This window comes from Oncorhynchus mykiss, chromosome 12 (genome assembly GCF_013265735.2).
Source record: "Oncorhynchus mykiss isolate Arlee chromosome 12, USDA_OmykA_1.1, whole genome shotgun sequence".
Taxonomy (NCBI): Eukaryota; Metazoa; Chordata; class Actinopteri; order Salmoniformes; family Salmonidae; genus Oncorhynchus; species Oncorhynchus mykiss.
The window spans coordinates 24,843,478-24,866,749 of NC_048576.1; the positions used below are offsets into that span (position 1 = coordinate 24,843,478).

The 23,272-nt window shown below is 42.4% G+C and overlaps 1 protein-coding gene across 3 annotated transcripts in view; it reads right to left on the reverse strand.

Annotated features, from left to right (window-relative positions):
- Positions 1-23,272, reverse strand: part of LOC110537244 (seizure protein 6 homolog) — a 227,352-nt gene that overhangs the window by 91,872 nt on the left and 112,208 nt on the right. For all 3 annotated transcript variants that reach the window (XM_021623135.2, XM_021623134.2, XM_036937253.1), the window contains exons 2-3: positions 10,587-11,336; positions 9,899-10,038 (exon numbers count right to left, since the gene is read on the reverse strand). In XM_021623135.2, coding sequence (XP_021478810.2) covers positions 9,899-10,038; positions 10,587-11,336 — 890 coding nt within the window. The remainder of the gene's footprint in view (positions 1-9,898; positions 10,039-10,586; positions 11,337-23,272) is intronic.

Genomic DNA, 23,272 nt, shown 5'->3' on the forward strand with positions numbered 1-23,272 from the left:
GCACAAAAAAATACAAACTAAAGGGAATTTAAGTAATTGAACCAATGTTGTCAATTACTTGTTTAAAAAACATTATTTTCATTAGTCACTCAGCACTAACGTCAATTGAGTTGTTCTATCTCTCTAAACGAACACTAGGCCTAGTATGTGACTGTACAGCTCTTTATCACATTTGTTCCAGGGCCCCCAACCATTCATCCACTGCTCTGAGTCTTTAAGTCCCTGTCCACTGGGATCAAACTGGTTAAATAGACATTGTTTCAATGTAATTTGGCAACATATTGTGATGTTGAATCTACAGCAAAAATACAATGCATTTGAAAAAGGTTATCACTGCTGTTTTGAGGGTAACATTTCAACCACAGGGTTGTTATCATGGTAACCAATCTTCAGCATATCCAAACCTCGTATAAAATATGTTGAATCAGTACCTTTGAAACAACGTGAGATCTTCAAACTAATAGCCACTATAATAAAAATAAAAAAAATAGGCTGGGCAGCACCTCCTACTGGAGAGTTGATCTATCTACAGCTATCCCTTCAGTCTCCCATTCAGGGTTTTAACCAAGCCCTGCTTGGCTCTGATATTTGCCACTGACTACAACCAATGTGCTATCATGAGAAGGATTGTTGAGAAATCGCCACTTAAGAGAATCACTAATGCTATCAAAATCATTCCAAAGGGTAGGTTTAACAGAGCAAATGAAATGTAACCATGCTTTATAAATCATATATCATCAATGTTGGATTCACATCTCCATCTCAACCAAACAACTATAGAATAGGATTCAATCAAATCAAACTGTACTTAAAGTGCATTTAAAGTTTGATTTGATTTCGTCCTATACTTTCATTTAGATTTTTAGTTGAGATGGAAACATGAGTCCAACATATCAATTATTAATTTGTAGACAAACTGGAAAAGCAGAAAAAAAACCTCTTTCAAATGTTGATATTTGGTTGCTTTGACAACCAAACCCAATTCAATATCACTTTTGCAATACGGTAAATAGCCTATTAATTTTGTCGACAAGTTGAATTCAGGTCTCCATCTCAACCAAAAATACAAATGTAGGAAATAAAATAATTAGATTAAACCAGTGGCTCAGATCTAACTATCCAAGCAGTAAAAACATACGCTTTAAATGATCATATTTGGTTGTGTTGTCAACCAAACACAATAAAATGTTAAGACCATTTTACAAACTAATGTAACAGTATTTATTGAACCTTAAACTGAGTAACACATCCATGGCCACTTTGAGGTTACTGTAACAATAAATGTCTTCTTATGGAATCGCAGGTCGGTGGAAATCTTCGCAATTGTTAATAATCTGCACATAATCTCAAACGGTATTGATCAACTGCACCATGTACTTTAATGTCATCTCAACTGCAATCCAGATCATTTGGTTGTGCTATTAGATGAAGCACAGCAATAACACATTGCTGGTGTATAAATAAACAAAACATCTGACATTGATTATCCATTGGAATTTGGTTGTGCTTTTAGGTGGTTGAAAGCACAGTGATAACACATTGGGAATTTAACAAACTTTTTGAGTGGGTGAAAATAGGTTGGAATCTCGTTGATCAACGTATCTACCAAATATTACCCAATTCTCAGTGGGTGATTCAATCGGTGCGTTTGGTCCAGTTGCATCTCACATGGTCATAGTCCTCCCATCAGGCAGTATTTCTCAGTGATCTGTGTTGATAAAGAGCTCTCCAGCATGCTCTCCAGCACCAGCCTTTCATTCTGTATACTCCACTACACATAGTCGCAGACTTACCATTACACAGAAGAGGCAATTGCCTCAGGCCTCACATCATCAAGGGGCCTCGTGAGATGGGCATTAAAAAAAATTATAAATAAATTATAGTACAAGTAATCGAGTTCCCGTGCATTGTTTCACGTGATATGATTGCAAACGTGACTTTAATTGAAATTAAGATGCAGCAATTAGGCGTTTCCAGAGTGGGGCAGAGATAAGAAAAAAAATAAAACATTTAATTTTAACAGAACAATTGCTTAAGTTAACGCATTCTTTCTGCTGATAATACTGCCATCGTCGTCGAGGCAGAGGATATGTATGTGTAGCCCATGTATCTGATGCTGTCTGTCCAAAAAGAGTGCGGCATGTTGTCTCTTTTTGACCAGACAACATCAGATACATGGGCTACACATAGTAAGACAGAGGGTGCATTCTCAAGTGAGAGAGTTTCAGCTACTTGTGAATTAAAAGAAAGTTGTTGGGTGGAAGGTGCATTGTTCGGGTGCTGGAATTGTTTTGGATGAATGTGTGACGGTAACCTACTTTTTGAAGTGATTTGTTTGACTATCAGATGAAAATATCATGACTGGTTGTATTCATGGCACATTAAAAGGTAATACTTTTTTTTTAGAGTTAAATAACAAGCCTTTACTATAACCCCCCCCCCCCCCCCAAAAAAAAAAAAATATATATATGAGGGTGGGGGACCCCTTATCAACGGTGACCTTGGTCCAATTAGGGTTAAGTGCCATGCTCAAGGGCACATCGACTGACGATAGCAGGAGAAAAACAGACAAACAAACAAACACCCTCCATCTAAACTTATCTTAGCCCTCCAGCGCAGGGCTGACAAAGCTCACACATTTTAAAGTCTGAATATTCTATGCTAGTAAATGAGGTGTTGGAGTATAGTAAATTAGGTGTTAGTTTGGAGTATTAGAAATGCCAGGGAAGTGGTAATGTGGGGATATTTTAGCAGGAAAGGCAAAAGAATAAGCAAGTAAACATTAATGATTCATTACCATTTGTGTTTGTGGTAAGCCTAAAACTAATCATGACACATTTTCTTAGGCTGATGATTTACATAAGCCCCAAAAAGTTGAGTCAGAAAAACAAATAATGGAATAGCTGGTTTACCTAGACGTAAACAGTAGAATGCAACATCAGATATTCTAAATTTCCAACTATACATCCTGAAGCCCATTCTGACCTCCAATTACTTATAGGACTGTCTGGGAGTGGTTTGAGTGGGGAAGGGAAAACAGAAAATCAGCTGTTATTAGCAGAAAGGTTTGTAACTCTCTTTCGTATTGGTCAATTAACTAATTTACCGCTTGGTGTCACCATGGAAGCCCAAAACTCCACCCCACCATAACAGGCTGAAGTGTTTCTTATCAAACAGCTCGGAGAGGAAAAGGTCTTTTTCACTGCCTCAGCGCTGAGGGGTTGCGCATATTACAAACACTCTGGGAAGCGCACACATGATAAAGCTGTTGACATTTCTGATGGACATTTCACTACGAAACAGTGTGCTTCTGAAGAGACTGCATTTTCAGCAGCAAGCTTGTTACGGGTGAGTCAGTAATTCAGTGTGTCTCTGATCTTAAAGTGCTAGCGCAGTCCTGTCTTTAGTTTGGATATCAAAAGCCTTGTTCACATTGGCAGTTTGAAATGACTCGATTTATGTTTTTTTTGTTTTTAAATATCCAATTAGAATCTGCTCTTTTCTGCAGTCTGAACAGCCAAAAAGCACATTGAATCGGATATTTCAAGTCCCATTTCAAACCACATTGGTAGGTGGTTTTAAGTCAGATACAAATCGAATTCCTGGCCATGCGACTTGTCTGAAAGGTCAAATCAAATTTACTTGCTCTCCAGTGGTTTTTAGACTTATTTGGCATATCTTGTTGCTTGCTAGCTACAGTTTAACAATACCATGTGGTAGTCAGCTACCTTGTTAATTGTTTACAATCAAATTTGTGAATATGCTAGAAAGCTAAACAGCTACCTACTGTTGACTGTTGTGGCTAGAAATAATTAATTTTAAAAGTTGATTGGCTGATCTTAACCTTTGAGGCTTTAAAATTGTTCGTACACTATGATTTTTAATTAAAATCATCTGGAAAACATTCCTGGCATGCATTGCTGTCACCTTAGCTTGCTACATAAGGGCCCAGATATTTGAAATAATCGTAAGCTGACTTGTTTGGGAGAGGCTTCTCCTTGAAGATGATTATCTGACTTTAGCAAAACCTGTAGTCAAAGCTTCCCAAGTGAAATCAACAGCTCACTGTGCAACTAAGATCTCTGAGGCACAGAGAGGGGAGGGGTGAAGTTGGCCATTTTATGACGGTCATAAATACCTTACAGGAACTCTGTCTCCCACTCTGCAGAAATGGAAGTTTAAAAACCCTTTGTTACAACTGAGATTTTGTAGTACTGTAACATCCAAAATTGGATAATGAAACAATATTTCTGTAATCCAAACATTTGGAATGGTCCGTGGCTATTTAAAGAACAATCTTGTCAAATTCATTACTATTTTGTAATGTAATTTAATGTGATGTAGGCTTCTGAAGAATTACTCTCCATAGATGGACCGGTTGATTTCAACAGAGCGATGACAAAGACATAGAAGATTAAATATGTGTTGCATTTCTAAATCCGAATGAGCGGTTGTTGGGGTGCTAAATATCCATATTTATGATGAGTGTATTATTCAACTGAATGTACGATAGTTGAATTCCCTTGTCTCTTCTTCTCCCGTTCTCCCCCCCCCCCCCCCTTTCATTGTGTAACAAGCCGTCAAATCGGTTTAGTCCACTAAGGACTTTTCATTGCATCATGTTAGTAACCAATTTATAATCTTTTTTTTTATTTTTTTTATTTCACCTTTATTTGACCAGGTAGGCCAATTACAACTGCGACCTGGCCAAGATAAAGGACAACAGTCTCGGACGAGTTCAACTCTTTAATCCAAAGCAAGAGCTCCCGAATGACGCAGCGGTCTAAAGCACTGCATCTCAGTGCAAGAGGTGTCACTGCAGTCCCTGGTTCGAATCCAGGCTGCATCACATCTGGCCATGATTAGGAGTCCCGTAGGGCAGCACACAATTGGCCCAGTGTCATCTGGGTTTGGCCTGGGTAGGTCGTCATTGTAAATAATAATTTGTTTTTAACTGACTTGCCAAGTTAAATAAAAATAGAGGATCAAGCATATAAGAAAAACCTACACACGGGCCAAATGGGTGGAGAGGTTCAATAAAACTCTGAAAAACAGACTGAGCTCACTTCGTTCATGTTTTCTCCTTCACCGAATCCTTGTCGCAAACTCTGCTACACTACAGAGCTGCTCACCACTCCCCCTCCGGAGTGTCTCCTGCCAAGCTGAGGCTAGGACGTGAACTTAAGCTGTCCTTACACAGGCTTCATTCTTCTGTTGGCAACCCAATAGCCTCGAAAGTCAGTACTGATTGTTTTGTGTAGTTATCTGAAGTCATAGTTGATTTGGTTGATCTATTTCCATTGTATGTGAGATGCTAACACATAGCTCTAAGCAGGGCTCACTTCCTGAATCCTAGCTTGTGTTTGGGCATACACAGGCTAATTGGTTTAAGTATATGTTACACAGAAGTTTAGATCCCTGAGGCACTGATCAAATCTGATGTCCCAATCCCTTCCTCAAGATGGAGGAGGATGTCCAATGCACTTAATTCCCGACAACTAGCTGGAGACTCTCCTAATAATAGCCTTGCATTTACAAGGCACTGTGAAATACTTTTGTAAGAAGATAAAAGTCAAAGAGATGTCATCTGTGTGATTGTGAGCATGACACTTTGCCTGGTGAGAGGAGGAGGAGACCTCCTGGGCTCCACATGATAGATCCTTTCTGATCTCTTTCACAAGGAACACTGATGATGAAAAGAGCTGTAGAGGCTGGATTGGTGACTCAATTTTCCAAATGTACATAATTGAATGAGAAACCTTTTCAAGTGGAGATGAGGGGTGTTTCTGAGGGAGAGGACACCCACTCCAGTCTGTGTACCTTTGACAAAAAAAAGTGTGTGTAATAAATAAATATATATATATAAAAAGACGCATTCTGTCTCCTAGAGATGAACGTACTTTGGTGCGAAAAGTGTAAATCAATCGCAGAACAACAGCAAAGGACCTTGTGAAGATGCTGGAGGAAACGGGTACAAAAGTATCTATATCCACAGTAAAACGACAACCTGAAAGGCCGCTCAGCAAGGAAGAAGCCACTGCTCCAAAACAACCATAAAAAAGTCAGACTACGGTTTACAACTGCATATGGGGACAAAGATCGTACTTTTTGGAGAAATGTCCTCTGGTCTGATGAAACAAAAATAGAACTGTTTGGCCATAATGACTTGGTGGTTTAGACCTTAATGGCTGTGTGTTGAGGTATGTTGAGGGGACAGCAAATTTACACTGTTATACAAGCTGTACACTCACTACTTTACATTATAGCAAAGTGTAATTTCTTCAGTGTTGTCACATGAAAATATATACTCAAATATTTACAAAAATGTGAGGTGTGTACTCACTTTTGTGATATACTGTACATAGATACAATGTAGTGAAATTGTATTTATTCACCAGACCATTTCACTGTGTTCAGGCAACATGCCATGAGCCTTTTTAACAGTGACCTTTCTAATCGTGGCTGAATTTAATCTAGGTTATCACTTCATCTCGGAGTCTACTGCACAGCTGATAGGGTATTGTGACATGCGTGAATTGTAGACATCATTGAGTGAAAAATGGACCTATCAGTCCTGGTATTCAAAGGGCTCTGAAGGTTTTCATAAAGTTACTTTTCAATTAGTTTTCACCAAGAGAAACAAGCAGGGTGACTTTCAGTCCACATAATTCAAAGGTAGACAAAGACCAACAGCATACTGTGTGGCCCTGGAGACAAGTAGTGGTTTAGCCATGATATGAAGGACAAAAATCGAACATACAGTAGCAATTTTAAGTCCTAATGGACAGCATCCCAATATACTTCTAGATAAGTAATTGGTGGTTTGTGATGGGCAATTTTCAGCTGAAGGGGAAAAATATCATTACTCTGTCCATTGCAGGAGACAATTTATTAGGAATGCCACAGACTTTCATTCACCTACAGGGGCAGTGCCACATTCTCTTTAGAAAAAGCATGTTCTAAAATATTTTGCTAATTGAAAGATTGTTTTGATTGTGTGTGTGTAATCAAGAGGGGATGATTGCTTTGTGAAGAATTTAGACTAAATGTATTCAATGTCAACTCTTGTTTTTCTGATTTAGGACTGGATTCAATCCGTATCGTGGAAATATCAGGAAGATCTACATTAAAATGCAAAGGAAATTGAGCCGACACATGCAGAGTTTACCGTGAATGCAGTCTCCGCGAACGCCGGAATATTGCCTTTAAATGTCAATCTACCTACAGTGGTGGAAAAAGTACCCAATTGTCATACTTGAGTAAAAGTTAAGATACCTTAATAGAAAATGAATCAAGTAAAAGTGAAAGTCACCTAGCAAAATCCTACTTTAGTAAAAGTCTAAAATAATTAGGTTTTAAATATACTTAAGCAACAAAAGTAGAAGTAGTAATCATTTCACATTCTTTATATTAAACAAACCAGACCCCACAATTTTCTTCTTTAAATTCACAGATAACCAGGGGCACACTCCAACACTCAGACTTAATTTACAAATGAAGCACTTTGTGTTTAGTGAGTCCACCAGACCAGAGGCAGTAGGGATGACCAGGGATGTTCTCGTGAGAAGTGCTGTTTTCCTGTCATGCTAAGCATTTGAAATGTAACAAGTACTTTTGTGTGTCAGAGAAAATGTATGGAGTAAAAAGTACATTATCTTCCTTAGGAATGTAGTGAAGTACAAGTTGTCAAAAATATAAATCGTAAAGTACAGATACCCCCAAAAATGACTTACTTAAGAAAAAATACTTTAAAGTACTTTAAAATTCCGCGATACATCTGCGATACGGATTGAATCGAGCCTGAAGTCATAGAAAATACACTACTACAGTCATGGCTACTGAACCAGGTACAAGGAACATCACCAGAGACTAAACAATTACTGGAAACTGCAACAGTATGCAACTATAGCTAAAGCAGTTTACTATGAATTCAAATTGGTCCATTTACATGAGACAAAATTATATGAATGATATAAAATGCACAGTTTGTATTGTATTGCATCATGCAATGTATGATGAATATATTGTGAAATATGTGTAACTGCCAAAATAAAGGAAACACCAACATAACACCGCCAGAACAGCTTCAATGCACCTTGGCATAGATTCTACAAGTGTCTGGAACTCTATTGAAGGGATGCGACATCATTCTTCAACAAGAAATTCCATAATTTGGTGTTTTGTTGATAGTGATGGAAAACACTGTCTCAGGCTCCGCTCCAGAATCTCCCAGAAGTGTTTAAACTGCTAAAATGGGACAAGGTCTGTCCATGGTAAGGCGTTGCTATGCTTTCTTGACATCTGCCAACCAGACAGGTCCTACAGGCCTAGGTTTGTCGCACTTGGACTACTGTCCAGTTGGTGGTCATGTGCGGCAAAGAGGGACATACTGTAGGTAAATTGCAGTTGTTCCAGAACAGAGTAGTACGTATTGCACTTAGATGTCAGTAACATACATGTCAATCTTTCCTGGCTCAAAGTTGAGGAGAGATTGACTGCATCATTATTGGTCTTTGTGCGAGGTGTTGATGTGTTGAAGGTACTGAACTGTCTGTGCAAGCAGTTGACACACAAGACATGCAGCCAGAGGTTTCTTCACAGTCCCCAGGTCCAGAACAGAAGCTGGGAAACGCACAGTATTAAATAGAGACATGGCTGCAAGGAACTCTGCCACCCCAGGTTATTCATGCTAGCAATCAAAACAGATTCAAAAAACAGATAAAATAACACCTTATGGCACAATGGGGACTGTGAAGAGAAACAGATTTTATATTTTACAATCAATCAATAAAGCTACTTCAATACAGAAATGACCATATGGATATTACAGTTGATGCAATACAGTAGGTGTATATACTGTATTTGTTTCTTGAATAATGTCTGGGAAAAGAAATGAATCTAAATGCTTTTTGACCCATTCTAATGTAGGCTCCACATACATAAATATAACTTCTAAAAGTAACTTATGATTATTTTTGGTGGGGGAAGGAGATGCACCATCCCTTCCCTGGAGAAAGTAATGAATGATGCCTGCTTCCATAGATAAACACTGATTGGTTGCAGCCAAAGACCAGTGAAAGAGATGCATACAAAGTAAGGCCCTTCTGAATGCCTGCTAGCAAATGGAACTCTGGGTTTATCTTTTAACTATGCTTTCATAAAAAAAACTGTCGGCCATTGTGTCTAAATAGATGAATTATGAAATGACATCTGACTAAACATTTCACTATGCAGTGGTGTCCCTGGTTCCGTCTCTGTATTGACTGTGGTGGGACTGTTGACGTGACAGCACAAGGATAACAAGTTCCACATGAATGGATAGAACCACAACAAGCAAACAAGAGCCCTGATGATTTTTTTTTGTTCCCGAACCATTCCAAGAGAACATTTTCAGGATCGACTATGATGGTTTTATTTTGAAGTTGCTCGGTCACAAGAAAGACACTTGCTAAACAGGAAGCACAGTTTATTTTTTAAATCCTATTTTCCTTTGAAGTCATCTGAAGCTCCAGGCTTTGTAATGGCAGAAATTCATAGATGTTGGTATTTGCTTCATGAGCAAGCTGAAGTGTTCTGTTAGTTTGAGATTCCAACGGATACGTTTGGGCTTCTGAAAATGGCATAAAGGTGCAACGCACTTCATCAAAGCCGCTGGCTCTAGCGACAGCCATGAATACTCCGTAGATAATTAGATTAAATTAAGGTAGGGAAGAAAGAGTGAGAGCGGACTGTGGGGCTGAAACAACGTGTCCAGCAACACAGCTGCAAAAAACAGCTGCACATAACAGCCCTCCTATCATTGCCATTAACGTTTACACTGAGCAAGCTTTCATTAAAACATTGAGAAGTGTGAACCCCATAAAAGGGACAACATAGATAGTATCCTGTCTTCACTGACCTGTACTTCAATCCCGTATCCCAGATAGACGGTCAGCACGTAGGTGCAGTCCGCTCCAGGGTCAGGCGACGAAGCTGAGGAATGCAGCTGTGGAATCTCAATGTGACCCTCTGGGTCAGTGAAATTCACAGTGCAGGGACCTGGCACAGAAGAGAGAGAAATACAATTGATCCCTCTTCCCAGGTGACTGATCCCTTTCTGACAGCCCATCTGTGTTTCAGTGGCCCTCTAACCCCCTCATTAACTCCCCAGGTTTTCTGCCTCACAGCCATGGCCCGGCTATCACACAGCCCCTCAGCCATCTAGACCCACTGGACAGGACAGCCAGGCAGCACAGATCAGGTGGAGCCAGCCTTGGCATATCGGTTTGATGCATGATCAGCTTCGTGATCCTGGGTGCCGGATTAATGGGAGAAGTCACCATGGAAGGATGAGGAACACTGACTAGGCCTCTCAGATGCTGTTCCTGCCTGGCTGTACAAAACTCTGACTAAAGTCTGACTAAACACTGTTAGTGAGAGGCAGTTAGGTTGATAGGTTAAGTGATTTGATGATTCCTGTATTAATGCTGCTTCTCCTAAGCCATCGTCATTACAGAAAAGCTGCATTTGCCAATTAGATGCAACTGGATTTACATACTTCTAGTTTCACTCTATATTCATATGAGACCAATAGAAATAGAAGGTACCTGGTGTCTGCATGGTGGTAATGGTGGTGGTTGTGATGATGGTTGTGGTGGTGGTTCCCTCATCCACCTCTCCTGTGGATGCTGCGGTCAGTTTGGTGAGCTGGATGCCAGGGCCTGTCCTGTTCTTTACCCCTGGTTCCTCGGACTCCCCTTTCTCCACCCTCACTGAGGTGGTCAGCACAGGGGGTGCCACGGTGGTCTCCATGACAACTGCCCTCTGACTATTGAGACTTCCATTCGGGGAGGGGGGGACATTGGGTCTGCGGCCACTGACTGTAGGGGCAGTATTTGCCACTACAGGGGTGGTCAGGGAGTCTGTGGTCACTGTCACCTTCTCTGCCTCCCTGGCCTTGTCCTCGGCTGGCTTGTCCTTCTGAGCCATGCTCACCAGTAGCCCCGGGGTTGTAGGAGCAGAGCTGGTGAGGGGGGTTGTGACAGCCACCGTGGCAGTAGTGGCTATGTCAGAGAAGGCAGGGCTGTCCTCATGTTGCACGAGGCGAGTCGAAGCGTCTCCTGCCTCAAGAGTGGAAACAGAGCCAGGCATTGTAGGATGTCCTGCCACATCTCCATGGTCTGTGAAGAACTGCTGGTCCCCCTGGAAGTTTTTAGTGAGCAGGTGTTCATGGAGGGCGTTCATGGTGGATGCTGTGGTGAAATGGTTGATCTCACTCGCTGAGTCCTGTGTGGGGGAGTGTGTAAAGGCTCCGCTGTCTGACTCCACTCTTCTCTGGCCCACAGCATTGACATTTTCTAGAGAAGACAATGGAGAGAGACACACAGACAACAAATATATATTAGAGCATACCAGAAGACAACAAATACCAGAGAACATGATTCCTAAATGTAACATTGCATAGAAAATATATTTTTTTTACTAAATTGGATACATGATATATGGCTCTGCTGTAATTGTTAAATCTGTCTTTAGTCTAGGGCTAGGGACTGTCACTTACCAGGATCTAAGGAGCATTATGAATGGATATCATGTTAGATAGAAGGTTAAGTGCAGTGGCTAGTGAACAATAAAAACCCAGATGAATTAACTACCACTGTAGACATATTGTCATGAGGCCCTTTAGGAAAAACCCCTCATGACAACCCTTTGATGATTCATTTGAATACCTTTATTCCTCCTTCCTCCAATTATCCAAAGTAAAGATTTTGCTCTGAATTTCTCGTGATGATTACCAAATATAATAATGGCTGAGCCTTAGAGAGTAATTATTCCCACCTACAGCAGTTGAAATGTAATCAGGAAGCCCCGGGGTATGGGTGCTAAATTCAAGAAGGGGAGGGCTGATGATGAAAGCTCCAAATTGCTCTCATACAGTATTTCTATAAGAAGCCAAAACCAGTGTTCCGTCTACTTGCTCTCAAGAATTATAGAGGAAAATTATCGGTGCTTTTGAAAGTGGCTTTATTTTGCCAGAATGACAACTTTAGTGTCAAAAGACACCAGAGGATGTCTCTCAGGGTGAATTATGAGCAACAACATGATTGTCTTTCATCTCTTCTACATTTATCTCCATTAGTATATGGGAGGCCTTTAAATAGTTATGTGACAGATTAATAATGACAGTCCTCACTGTGAAGCCTGCAGCATGTCAGCAGAAGTGTTCATTATCGAAGACAAGCGCTGTAATCACAGCCAAAAAGAGTCAAGAAAATTGAGAAATATTCCTCTGACTTCTGGGATAAAATATCAAAAGACACAAGTTTTCTAAAGGACAGACTCCAGCTGAAGGGTAGGATGACTTTCAGGATGTAGATTACCCCTAGTGTGCACACACACACAGACACACTGCTTGATCCACACTCCTTAAAGTGATGCTCCAATAGTTTTAAAGTAGTATCATTTCAGACAGTAGTTTTGAAACTAGTGCTCATGAGCCAAAACGGGTCCCGCAATTTGTATGATACTATGTTACAAATTCCAATTCATACAATACATTACGAATTTGAAAGTTCTTAAAAAATAGATATTTTTACCTTTATTTAACTAGGCAAGTCAGTTAAGAACAAATTATTTTTCACAATTATGGCCTAGGAACAGAGAGTTATCTACCTTGTTCAGGGGCAGAACAACATATTTTTACCTTGTCAGCTCGGGGATTTGATCCAGAAAACTTTTGGTTACTGGTCCAACACTCTAACCACTAGGCTACCTGCAGCCCGTTCCTAAAATCCCGGACTGCATATTTAACCACATGACAGAAAAATAAGTAAAACATGAAAACATACAAGCCTTGTAGTGGTAAACCACTTTGGACATTTATAAAATTGTGTTATATAGGCACTGTTATTTTCTACAAAAACAGACACAGCTGCCAAAACAACAGGCAGTATACAGGGTTTGCTATGGTACGCAGTGATAATGACAAGTTGTCTTGTCCTTTATCAGAGTAGGACCTCTGCGAATTGGAAATTAAGGACTTCCTAAAGCTCTCTGATGTTAAACTGCATTATTTGTCCTGGGATTTCTTTACAATAATTGTCCTTGACAGTTTCATCACTTATGGTCGTGCTGTGGCGACAAATAGAGATGCAACTATTCAGTAGACTGAATGTAGGCTACAGTATGAGTGGGTAAGTAAGTGAGTAAGGTTGTTATTATCTAAATGTATCACAAGATGAATGGTGGTTCACCGTTTATAAATAGTAGACCACTAGGCTACATATGTACAGTGGGGCAAAAAAGTATTTATTTTTTAATACTTATTTTCCACCATAATTTGCAAATAAATTCATAAAAAATCCTACAATGTGATTTTCTGGATTTTTTCTCCTCATTTTGTCTGTCATGGTTGAAGTGTACCTCTGACACAAGAGGCATGTGGCAGGGTCTACAGTCAATCACGGACTACAGGAAGAAATCCAGCCCAGTCACGGACCAGGATGTCTTGCTCCCAGGCAGACTAAATAACTTTTTTGCCCGCTTTGAGGACAATACAGTGCCACTGACACGGCCTGCAACGAAAACATGCGGTCTCTCCTTCACTGCAGCCGAGGTGAGTAAGACATTTAAATGTGTTAACCCTCGCAAGGCTGCAGGCCCAGACGGCATCTCCAGCCGCGCCCTCAGAGCATGCGCAGACCAGCTGGCCGGTGTGTTTACGGACATATTCAATCAATCCCTATACCAGTCTGCTGTTCCCACATGCTTCAAGAGGGCCACCATTGTTCCTGTTCCCAAGAAAGCTAAGGTAACTGAGCTAAACGACTACCGCCCCGTAGCACTCACATCCGTCATCATGAAGTGCTTTGAGAGACTAGTCAAGGACCATATCACCTCCACCCTACCTGACACCCTAGACCCACTCCAATTTGCTTACCGCCCAAATAGGTCCACAGACGATGCAATCTCAACCACACTGCACACTGCCCTAACCCATCTGGACAAGAGGAATACCTATGTGAGAATGCTGTTCATCGACTACAGCTCGGCATTCAACACCATAGTACCCTCCAAGCTCGTCATCAAGCTCGAGACCCTGGGTCTCGACCCCGCCCTGTGCAACTGGGTACTGGACTTCCTGACGGGCCGCCCCCAGGTGGTGAGGGTAGGCAACAACATCTCCTCCCCGCTGATCCTCAACACTGGGGCCCCACAAGGGTGCGTTCTGAGCCCTCTCCTGTACTCCCTGTTCACCCACGACTGCGTGGCCACGCACGCCTCCAACTCAATCATCAAGTTTGCGGACGACACAACAGTGGTAGGCATGATTACCAACAACGACGAGACGGCCTACAGGGAGGAGGTGAGGGCCCTCGGAGTGTGGTGTCAGGAAAATAACCTCACACTCAACGTCAACAAAACTAAGGAGATGATTGTGGACTTCAGGAAACAGCAGAGGGAACACCCCCCTATCCACATCGATGGAACAGTAGTGGAGAGGGTAGCAAGTTTTAAGTTCCTCGGCATACACATCACAGACAAACTGAATTGGTCCACTCACACAGACAGCATCGTGAAGAAGGCGCAGTAGCGCCTCTTCAACCTCAGGAGGCTGAAGAAATTTGGCTTGTCACCAAAAGCACTCACAAACTTCTACAGATGCACAATCGAGAGCATCCTGGCGGGCTGTATCACCGCCTGGTATGGCAACTGCACCGCCCTCAACCGTAAGGCTCTCCAGAGGGTAGTGAGGTCTGCACAACGCATCACCGGGGGCAAACTACCTGCCCTCCAGGACACCTACACCACCCGATGTCACAGGAAGGCCATAAAGATCATCAAGGACATCAACCACCCGAGCCACTGCCTGTTCACCCCGCTATCATCCAGAAGGCGAGGTCAGTACAGGTGCATCAAAGCTGGGACCGAGAGACTGAAAAACAGCTTCTATCTCAAGGCCATCAGACTGTTAAACAGCCACCACTAACACTGAGTGGCTGCTGCTAACACACACACTGACACTGACTCAACTCCAGCCACTTTAATAATGGGAATTGATGGGAAATGATGGAAATATATCACTAGCCACTTTAAACAATGCTACCTTATATAATGTTACTTACCCTACATTATTCATCTCATATGCATACGTATATACTGTACTCTATATCATCGACTGTATCCTTATTTAATACATGTATCACTAGCCACTTTAAACTATGCCACTTTGTTTACATACTCATCTCATTTATACATACTGTACTCGATACCATCTACTGTATCTTGCCTATGCTGCTCTGTACCATCACTCATTCATATATCCTTATGTACATACTCTTTATCCCCTTACACTGTGTACAAGACAGTAGTTTTGGAATTGTTAGTTAGATTACTTGTTATTACTGCATTGTCGGAACTAGAAGCACAAGCATTTCGCTACACTCGCATTAACATCTGCTAACCATGTGTATGTGACAAATAAAATTTGATTTGATTTGATTTGATGAAAATTACAGGCCTCGCTCATCTTTTTAAGTGGGAGAACTTGCACAATTGGTGGCTGACTAAACACTTTTTTGCCCCACTGTACGTCACAAACCTCTCAATAAGCACGGTCATAGGCACACAATAATGCAATTATTGTAGATAGTCAGATTAATATAATAGTTAGTTTAAAATGTTTACATGCTTTGCAAGAAGAGCAATTTCCCTAATGATCCTGTTTACATGGTCACATCTGAAATCAGGCTACTGATGGTGACTTTGATAAAAGCAGAAAATCGCCAATCCAAATAAGCGTTCTACCACAGTGACCAAGAAAATTTGATTCGGAGTTCGGACATAAAAAGTTTGCATGTGAAAACTATTTACAAGATGCATACTTTCAGTTTTTCCAAACTCACTTCACTCGTGCATAATAGAGAGAGGCTTGTGCTACCTGGTTCTGGAACATGCCCAGAACAAATACAACACTGGATCGCCGATTCAGCTGTTTACCTGTCCTAATAATTCAAAAGATTACTCAGAAATCCAGGTGTTTTAATTGGCATGTGGTTAAGCAGAGTACGGTGTTAACATGACTAATGCCGTACTCGGCCATAATCAGTTTAATATCGAATTATTAATGTGCATGTAAACATACTCGGTCACTTTCCTAACGGAAAATAAAAGAGAAACTCTTCACAGCTCTCACCATTAGATGCTTTTCTAAATAAAATAGTTTGAGGCAAAGCCATGTAAGCGAACACTTACTGAGCCCTCCAGGACTTGATTAGCAATGGTGAGTAATCTCGCCATGACTAAGGAGAATCCTATTTCTGTCGATAATAATGATCACAATGTCAGAGTGCAATTACATTTCCAAACAGACCCAAGCTTCCCTTCAGAGACCTAACTGCCTAATAGAATTTGCCTCTTGACACTGATGCTACAGTAGGTGTTACTACACACTCTTTGCCACAAAGTACTATGGATCATACTAACTCTCCCTGAGGCTGGATGGTAGTTTTAGGTTTTACAGTGAAGAGTCAATGAGGATGTTTGCACACCTTTTTGTGAGCAGGGCTGTCTGAGTCTGAAGCCTTTCAAATGGAGATGTTGACTCACAGTTCTAGATCTTGGCACAATTTCTCACTCCAATCTTTTAGAAATGTATTTGCTTTGAAATGTCTCAGATGGAAAAAGATAGAGACCCAGGGGATCCAATCATCCTGGTACTGATGAGAAACATAATCTGTAACACCTTCTTTCATTCAGATGGAGTTACCAGCACTGACACTGACACCAGGTGAGGAAGGAAGAAACCAAAAACATGTTTACTCCATGTCAGTAGCACCAGGATAAACCATTTACACATCCAGTGGGGTGCAATCATGAAAATTAAGACTTTTACATACCAGCAAACAGATAAAAACAACACCTCTCACACAATAGATAAGTCACAAGCCATATGAACACAACTGTAACTTATCACTCAGAAAACTGCACCCAAGTTGAACTGTTGGCTGCGCTTTAGTTAGTTACCTCCGCTTGCATTAATTATTGACAGAAATAGATAAGAAGCACCATTCATTCATTTTGTATGCATTATCCTGTAGTCACAGCAACTGCTGTGTATTTTGGACTACAGCAGACTAAAAATAGATCAAACAAAGTAATTTGCCCTTCATGACTTTGATATAGCTCTCCTTGACCTATGACAAGCATTCCACTACACATTTCAATCTCCCTTTGTCCCAGTCTGAAACATGCAGGTATTACAGATTTGGTCAGGGAGAGGTAGAAAATGTCAGTGAAAGCACCCACCAGTTGGTCAGCGCATGCTCTGAGTATGCATCCTGGTAATCGGTCTGTCTGTGTGTCCTTGTGAATGATAACCTGTTTAAATGTCCAACTCACATCTGCTACGGAGAGTGAGATCATCCAGAACTGCTGGTGCTCTCATTCATTGTTCATTGTTGCTTGCCTCAAAGCTAGGTATGTAGCTTGTCTGGTAGGCTCGGGTCACTGGGTATGTTGCTTGTCTGGTAGGCTCGGGTCACTGGGCAGCTCACTGGGTTTCCCTTTGTAATCCGGGATAGTTTGCAAGCCCTGCCACATCTGACAGGCATCAGAGCCGGCGTAGTAGGATTCGATCTTAGTCCTATATATGCCTTGCCTGTTTGATGGCTCGTCAGAGGTCGTAGCAGAATTTCTTCTAAGCGTCCGGGTCAGTGTTCCACTCCTTGAAAGAAGCAGTTTGTATGTAATCCATGGCTTTTGGTTGGGATATGTAGATACGGTTACAGTGGAGATGACGTAGTCGATGCACTTATTAATGAAGCTTGTGACGGATGTGGTAAACTCCTCGATGTTATCAGATGAATCCGGGAACATATTCCAGTCTGTGCTAGTGAAGCAGTCCTTTAGTTAATCATCTGTTTCATTGGACAACTTCCATATTGAGTGCGTCACTGGTACATCCTTCGTCTGCCGACGAATACTCCATCCGCTGTGCCTTCATCCGGCCTCCATCGGAGCAGACGCTCCTACTAGCCCAGGGCTACTAACTTTAAACGCTGTGTCGCTAGCGTAGTGGCGGCTCCCCTGTTCCATCTACTGCTGCCCCCTGGACACTATGATCACTTGGCTACATAGCTGATGCCTTCTGGACTGTCCATTACTGGACTGTCCATGAACCCAGGCTCCGTGTGTAGTTAATCCGACCCTCTCTGCCTAGTCATCGCCATTTTACCTGCAGTTGTTGTGTTAGCTGATTAGCTGTTGTTGTCTCACCTGTTGTTTTAGCTAGCTCTACCAATCAACACCTGTGATTACTTTATGCCATGCTGTATGTCTCTCTCAAATGTCAATATGCCTTGTATACTGTTGTTCAGGTTAGTTATCATTGTTTTAGTTTACAATGGAGCCCCTAGTTCCACTCTTCATACCTCTGATACCTCCTTTGTCCCACCTCCCACACATGAGGGGACCTCACCCATTACAACCAGCATGTCCAGAGATACAACCTCTCTTATCATCACCCAGTGCCTGGGCTTACCTCCGCTGTACCCGCACCCCCCCATACCCCTGTCTGCGCATTATGCCCTGAATATATTCTACCACACCTAGAAACCTGCTCCTTTTATTCTTTGTCCCCAACGCTCTAGGCGACCAGTTTTGATAGCCTTTAGCTGCACCCTCATCCTACTCCTCCTCTGTTCCGCGGGTGATGTGGAGGTAAACCCAGGCCCTGCATGTCCCCAGGCACCCTCATTTGTTGACTTCTGTGATTGAAAAAGCCTTGGTTTCATGCATGTCAACATCAGAATCCTCCTCCATAAGTTTGTTTTACTCACTGCTTTAGCACACTCTGATGTCATTGCTGTGTCTGAATCCTGGCTTAGAAAGGCCACCAAAAATTCTGAGATTTCCATACCCAATTATAACATTTTCGGTCAAGATAGGGGAGGAGTTGCAGTCTACTGCAGAGATAGCCTGCAAAGTAATGTCATACTTTCCAGGTCCATACCCAAACAGTTAGAACTTCTAATTTTAAAAATTAATCTCTCCAGAAATAAGTCTCTCACTGTTGCCATCTGCTACCGAACCCCTCAGCTCCCAGCTGTGCCCTGGACACCATTTGTGAATTGATCGCCCCCCATCTAGCTTCAGAGTTCTGTTAGGTGACCTAAACTGGGACATGCTTAACACCCCGGCAGTCCTACAATCTAAGCTAGATGCCCTCAATCTCACACAAATCATCAAGGAACCCACCAGGTACAACCCTAAATCTGTAAACAAGGGCACCCTCATGTACGTTATCCTGACCAACTGGCCCTCCAAATACACCTCCGCTGTCTTCAATCAGGATCTCAGCGATCATTGCCTCATTGCCTGTATCCACTAAGGGTCCGCAGTCAAACGACCTCCCCTAATCACTGTCAAATGCTCCCTAAAACACTTTTGCGAGCAGGCCTTTCTAATCGACCTGGCCCGGGTATCCTGGAAGGATATTAACCTCATCCCGTCAGTTGAGGATGCCTGGTCATTCTTTAAAAGTAACTTCCTCACCATCTTAGATAAACATGCTCCATTCAAAAAATGTGGAACTAAGAACAGATATAGCCCCTGGTTCACTCCAGACCTGACTGCCCTCAACCAGCACAAAAACATTCTGTGGCGGACTGCAATGGCATCGAATAGTCCCCGCGATATGCAACTGTTCAGGGAAGTCAGGAACCAATACACGCAGTCAGTCAGGAAAGCAAAGGCCAGCTTTTTCAAGTAGAAATGTGCATCCTGTAGCTCTAACTCCAAAAAGTTCTGGGACACTGTAAAGTCCATGGAGAACAAGAGCACCTCCTCCCAGCTGCCCTCTGCACTGAGGCTAGGTAACACTGTCACCACCGATAAATCCATGATAATCGAAAACTTCAACAAGCATTTCTCAACGGCTGGCCATGCCTTCCTCCTGGCTACTCCAACCTCCGCCAACAGGTCCCCCCCCCCGCAGCTACTCGCCCAAGCCTCCCCAGCTTCTCCTTTACCCAAATCCAGATAGCAGATGTTCTGGAAGAGCTGCAAAACCTGGACCCGTACAAATCAGCTGGGCTTGACAACCTGGACCCTCTATTTCTGAAACTATCCGCCGCCATTGTCGCAACCCCTATTACCAGCATGTTCAACCTCTCTCTCATAGCGTCTGAGAACCCCAAGGACTGGAAAGCTGCCGCGGTCATCCCCCTCTTCAAAGGGGGAGACACCCTGGACCCAAACTGTTACAGACCTATATCAATCCTGCCCTGCCTATCTAAGGTCTTCGAAAGCCAAGTCAACAAACAGATCACTGACCATCTCGAATCCCACCGTACCTTCTCCGCTGTGCAATCTGGTTTCCGAGCCGGTCACGGGTGCACCTCAGCCATGCTCAAGGTACTAAACGATATCATAACTGCCATCAAAAAAAGCCAGTACTGTGCAGCCGTCTTCATCAAACTGGCCAAGGCTTTCGACTCTGTCAATCACCATATTCTTATCGGCAGACTCAGTAGCCTCTGTTTTTCTAATGACTGCCTCGCCTGGTTCACCAACTACTTTGCAGACAGAGTTCAGTGTGTCAAATCGGAGGGCATGTTGTCCGGTCCTCTGGCAGTCTCTGTGGGGGTGCCACAGGGTTCAATTCTCGGGCCGACTCTTTTCTCTGTATATATCAATGATGTTGCTCTTGCTGCGGGCGATTCCCTGATCCACCTCTACGCAGACGACACCATTCTGTTTTCCCTTCCTTGGACACTCTGCTATCTAACCTCCAAACGAGCTTCAATGCCATACAACACTCCTTCCGTGGCCTCCAACTGCTCTTAAACGCTAGTGAAACCAAATGCATGCTTTTCAACCGTTCGCTGCCTGCACCCGCACACCCGACTAGCATCACCACCCTGGATGGTTCCGACTTAGAATATGTGGACATCTATAAGTACCTAGGTGTCTAGACTGTAAACTCTCCTTCCAGACTCATATCAAACATCTCCAATCCAAAATCAAATCTAGAGTCGGCTTTCTATTTCGCAACAAAGCCTCCTTCACTCACGCCGCCAAACTTCCCCTAGTATTACGGACTATCCTACCGATCCTTGACTTCGGCGATGTCATCTACAAAAAAGCTTCCAATACTCTACTCAGCAAACTGGATGCAGTTTATCACAGTGCCATCCGCTTTGTTACTAAAGCACCTTATAACACCCACCACTGCGACCTGTATGCTCTAGTCGGCTGGCCCTCGCTACATATTCATCGCCAGACCCACTGGCTCCAGGTCATCTACAAGTCCATGCTAGGTAAAGCTCCGCCTTATCTCAGTTCACTGGTCACAATGGCAACACCCACCTGTAGCACACGCTCCAGCAGGTGTATCTCACTGATCATCCCTAAAGCCAACACCTAATTTGGCCGCCTTTTCTTCCAGTTCTCTGCTGCCTGTGACTGGAACGAATTGCAAAAATCGTTGAAGTTGGAGACTTTTATCTCCCTCACCAACTTTAAACATCTGCTATCTGAGCAGCTAACCGATCGCTGCAGCTGTGCATAGTCCATCGGTAAATAGCCCACCCAATTTACCTACCTCATCCCCATACTGTCTTTATTTATTTGCTTTTCTGCTCTTATGCACACCAGTATCTCTACCTGCACATGACCATCTGATCATGTATCACTCCAGTGTTAATATGCTAAACTGTAATTATTCGCCTACCTCCTCATGCCTTTTGCACACAATGTATAAAGACTCTTTTTATTTTTTTATTTTTTTTTCTACTGTGTTATTGACTTGTTTATTGTTTACTCCATGTGTAACTCTGTGCTGTTGTCTGTTCACACTGCTATGCTTTATCTTGGCCAGGTCGCAGTTGTAAATGAGAACTTGTTCTCAACTAGCCTACCTGGTTAAATAAAGGTGAAAAATCCTGTTTGAATTTTTGGTTGTAAGCAGGAATCAGGAGGATATATTTATTGTCAGGTGCAGCAAAGAATGACCTAGCAAAGCAGCAGTTTGCTCAAAACGAAGCAGCACGCATTGCCCTTAACTGTGTCAAATGTTTAACCACTTGAATATTCTACTGGCATATACTTCAAAACAGACATACATGTACATACCCCCACCAGACACACCGCTATGGGTTTCTTCATGTTACCCAAACCAAAAACAGATTGATTGCGTCACTCAGATATGTATAGAGCCATAATCATCGTGGAATGCTCTACCACCAGAGGTTACTTAAACAGATAAAAAAATATATATATATTGTATCACAGCGCTCTTCTCCTCTTTCTAGAGATTTGATTTAACTGCACTGTATATATGAATAGTGTGTAAATAGTATTTTTGTTGTCTCTTGGTGTCTTTCCAATATACACTGAGTATACAAAACATTAAGAACACCTGCTCTTTCCATGACAAGGTGAATTCAGGTGAAAGCTATGATCCATTATTGATGTCACTTGTTAAATCCTCTTCAGTCATGGCCAAAAGTTTTGAGAATGACACAAATATTAATTTTCACAAAGTCTGCTGCCTCAGTTTGTATGATGCCAATTTGCATATACTCCAGAATGTTATGAAGAGTGATCAGATGAATTGCAATTAATTGCAAAGTCCCTCTTTCCCATGCAAATGAACTGAATCCCCCAAAAACATTTCCACTGCATTTCAGCCCTGCCACAAAAGGACCAGCTGACATCATGTCAGTGATTCTCTCGTTAACACAGGTGTGAGTGTTGACGAGGACAAGGCTGGAGATCACTCTGTCATGCTGATTGAGTTCGAATAACAGACTGGAAGCTTCAAAAGGAGGGTGGTGCTTGGAATCATTGTTCTTCCTCTGTCAACCATGGTTACCTGCAAGGAAACGCATGCCGTCAGCATTGCTTTGCACAAAAAGGGCTTCATAGGTAAGGATATTGTTGCCAGTAAGATTACACCTAAATCAACCATTCATCGGATCATCAAGAACTTCAAGGAGAGCGGTTCAATTGTTGTGAAGAAGGCTTCAGGGCACCCAAGAAAGTCCATCAAGCGCCAGGACCGTCTCCTAAAGTTGATTCAGCTGCGGGATCGGGGCACCACCAGTACAGTGCTTGCTCAGGAATGGCAGCAGGCAGGTGTCAGTGCATCTGCAAGCACAGTGAGGCGAAGACTTTTGGAGGATGGCCTGGTGTCAAGAAGGACAGCAAAGAAGCCACTTCTCTCCAGGAAAAACATCAGGGACAGACTGATATTCTGCAGATGGTAAAGGGATTGGACTGCTGAGGGCTG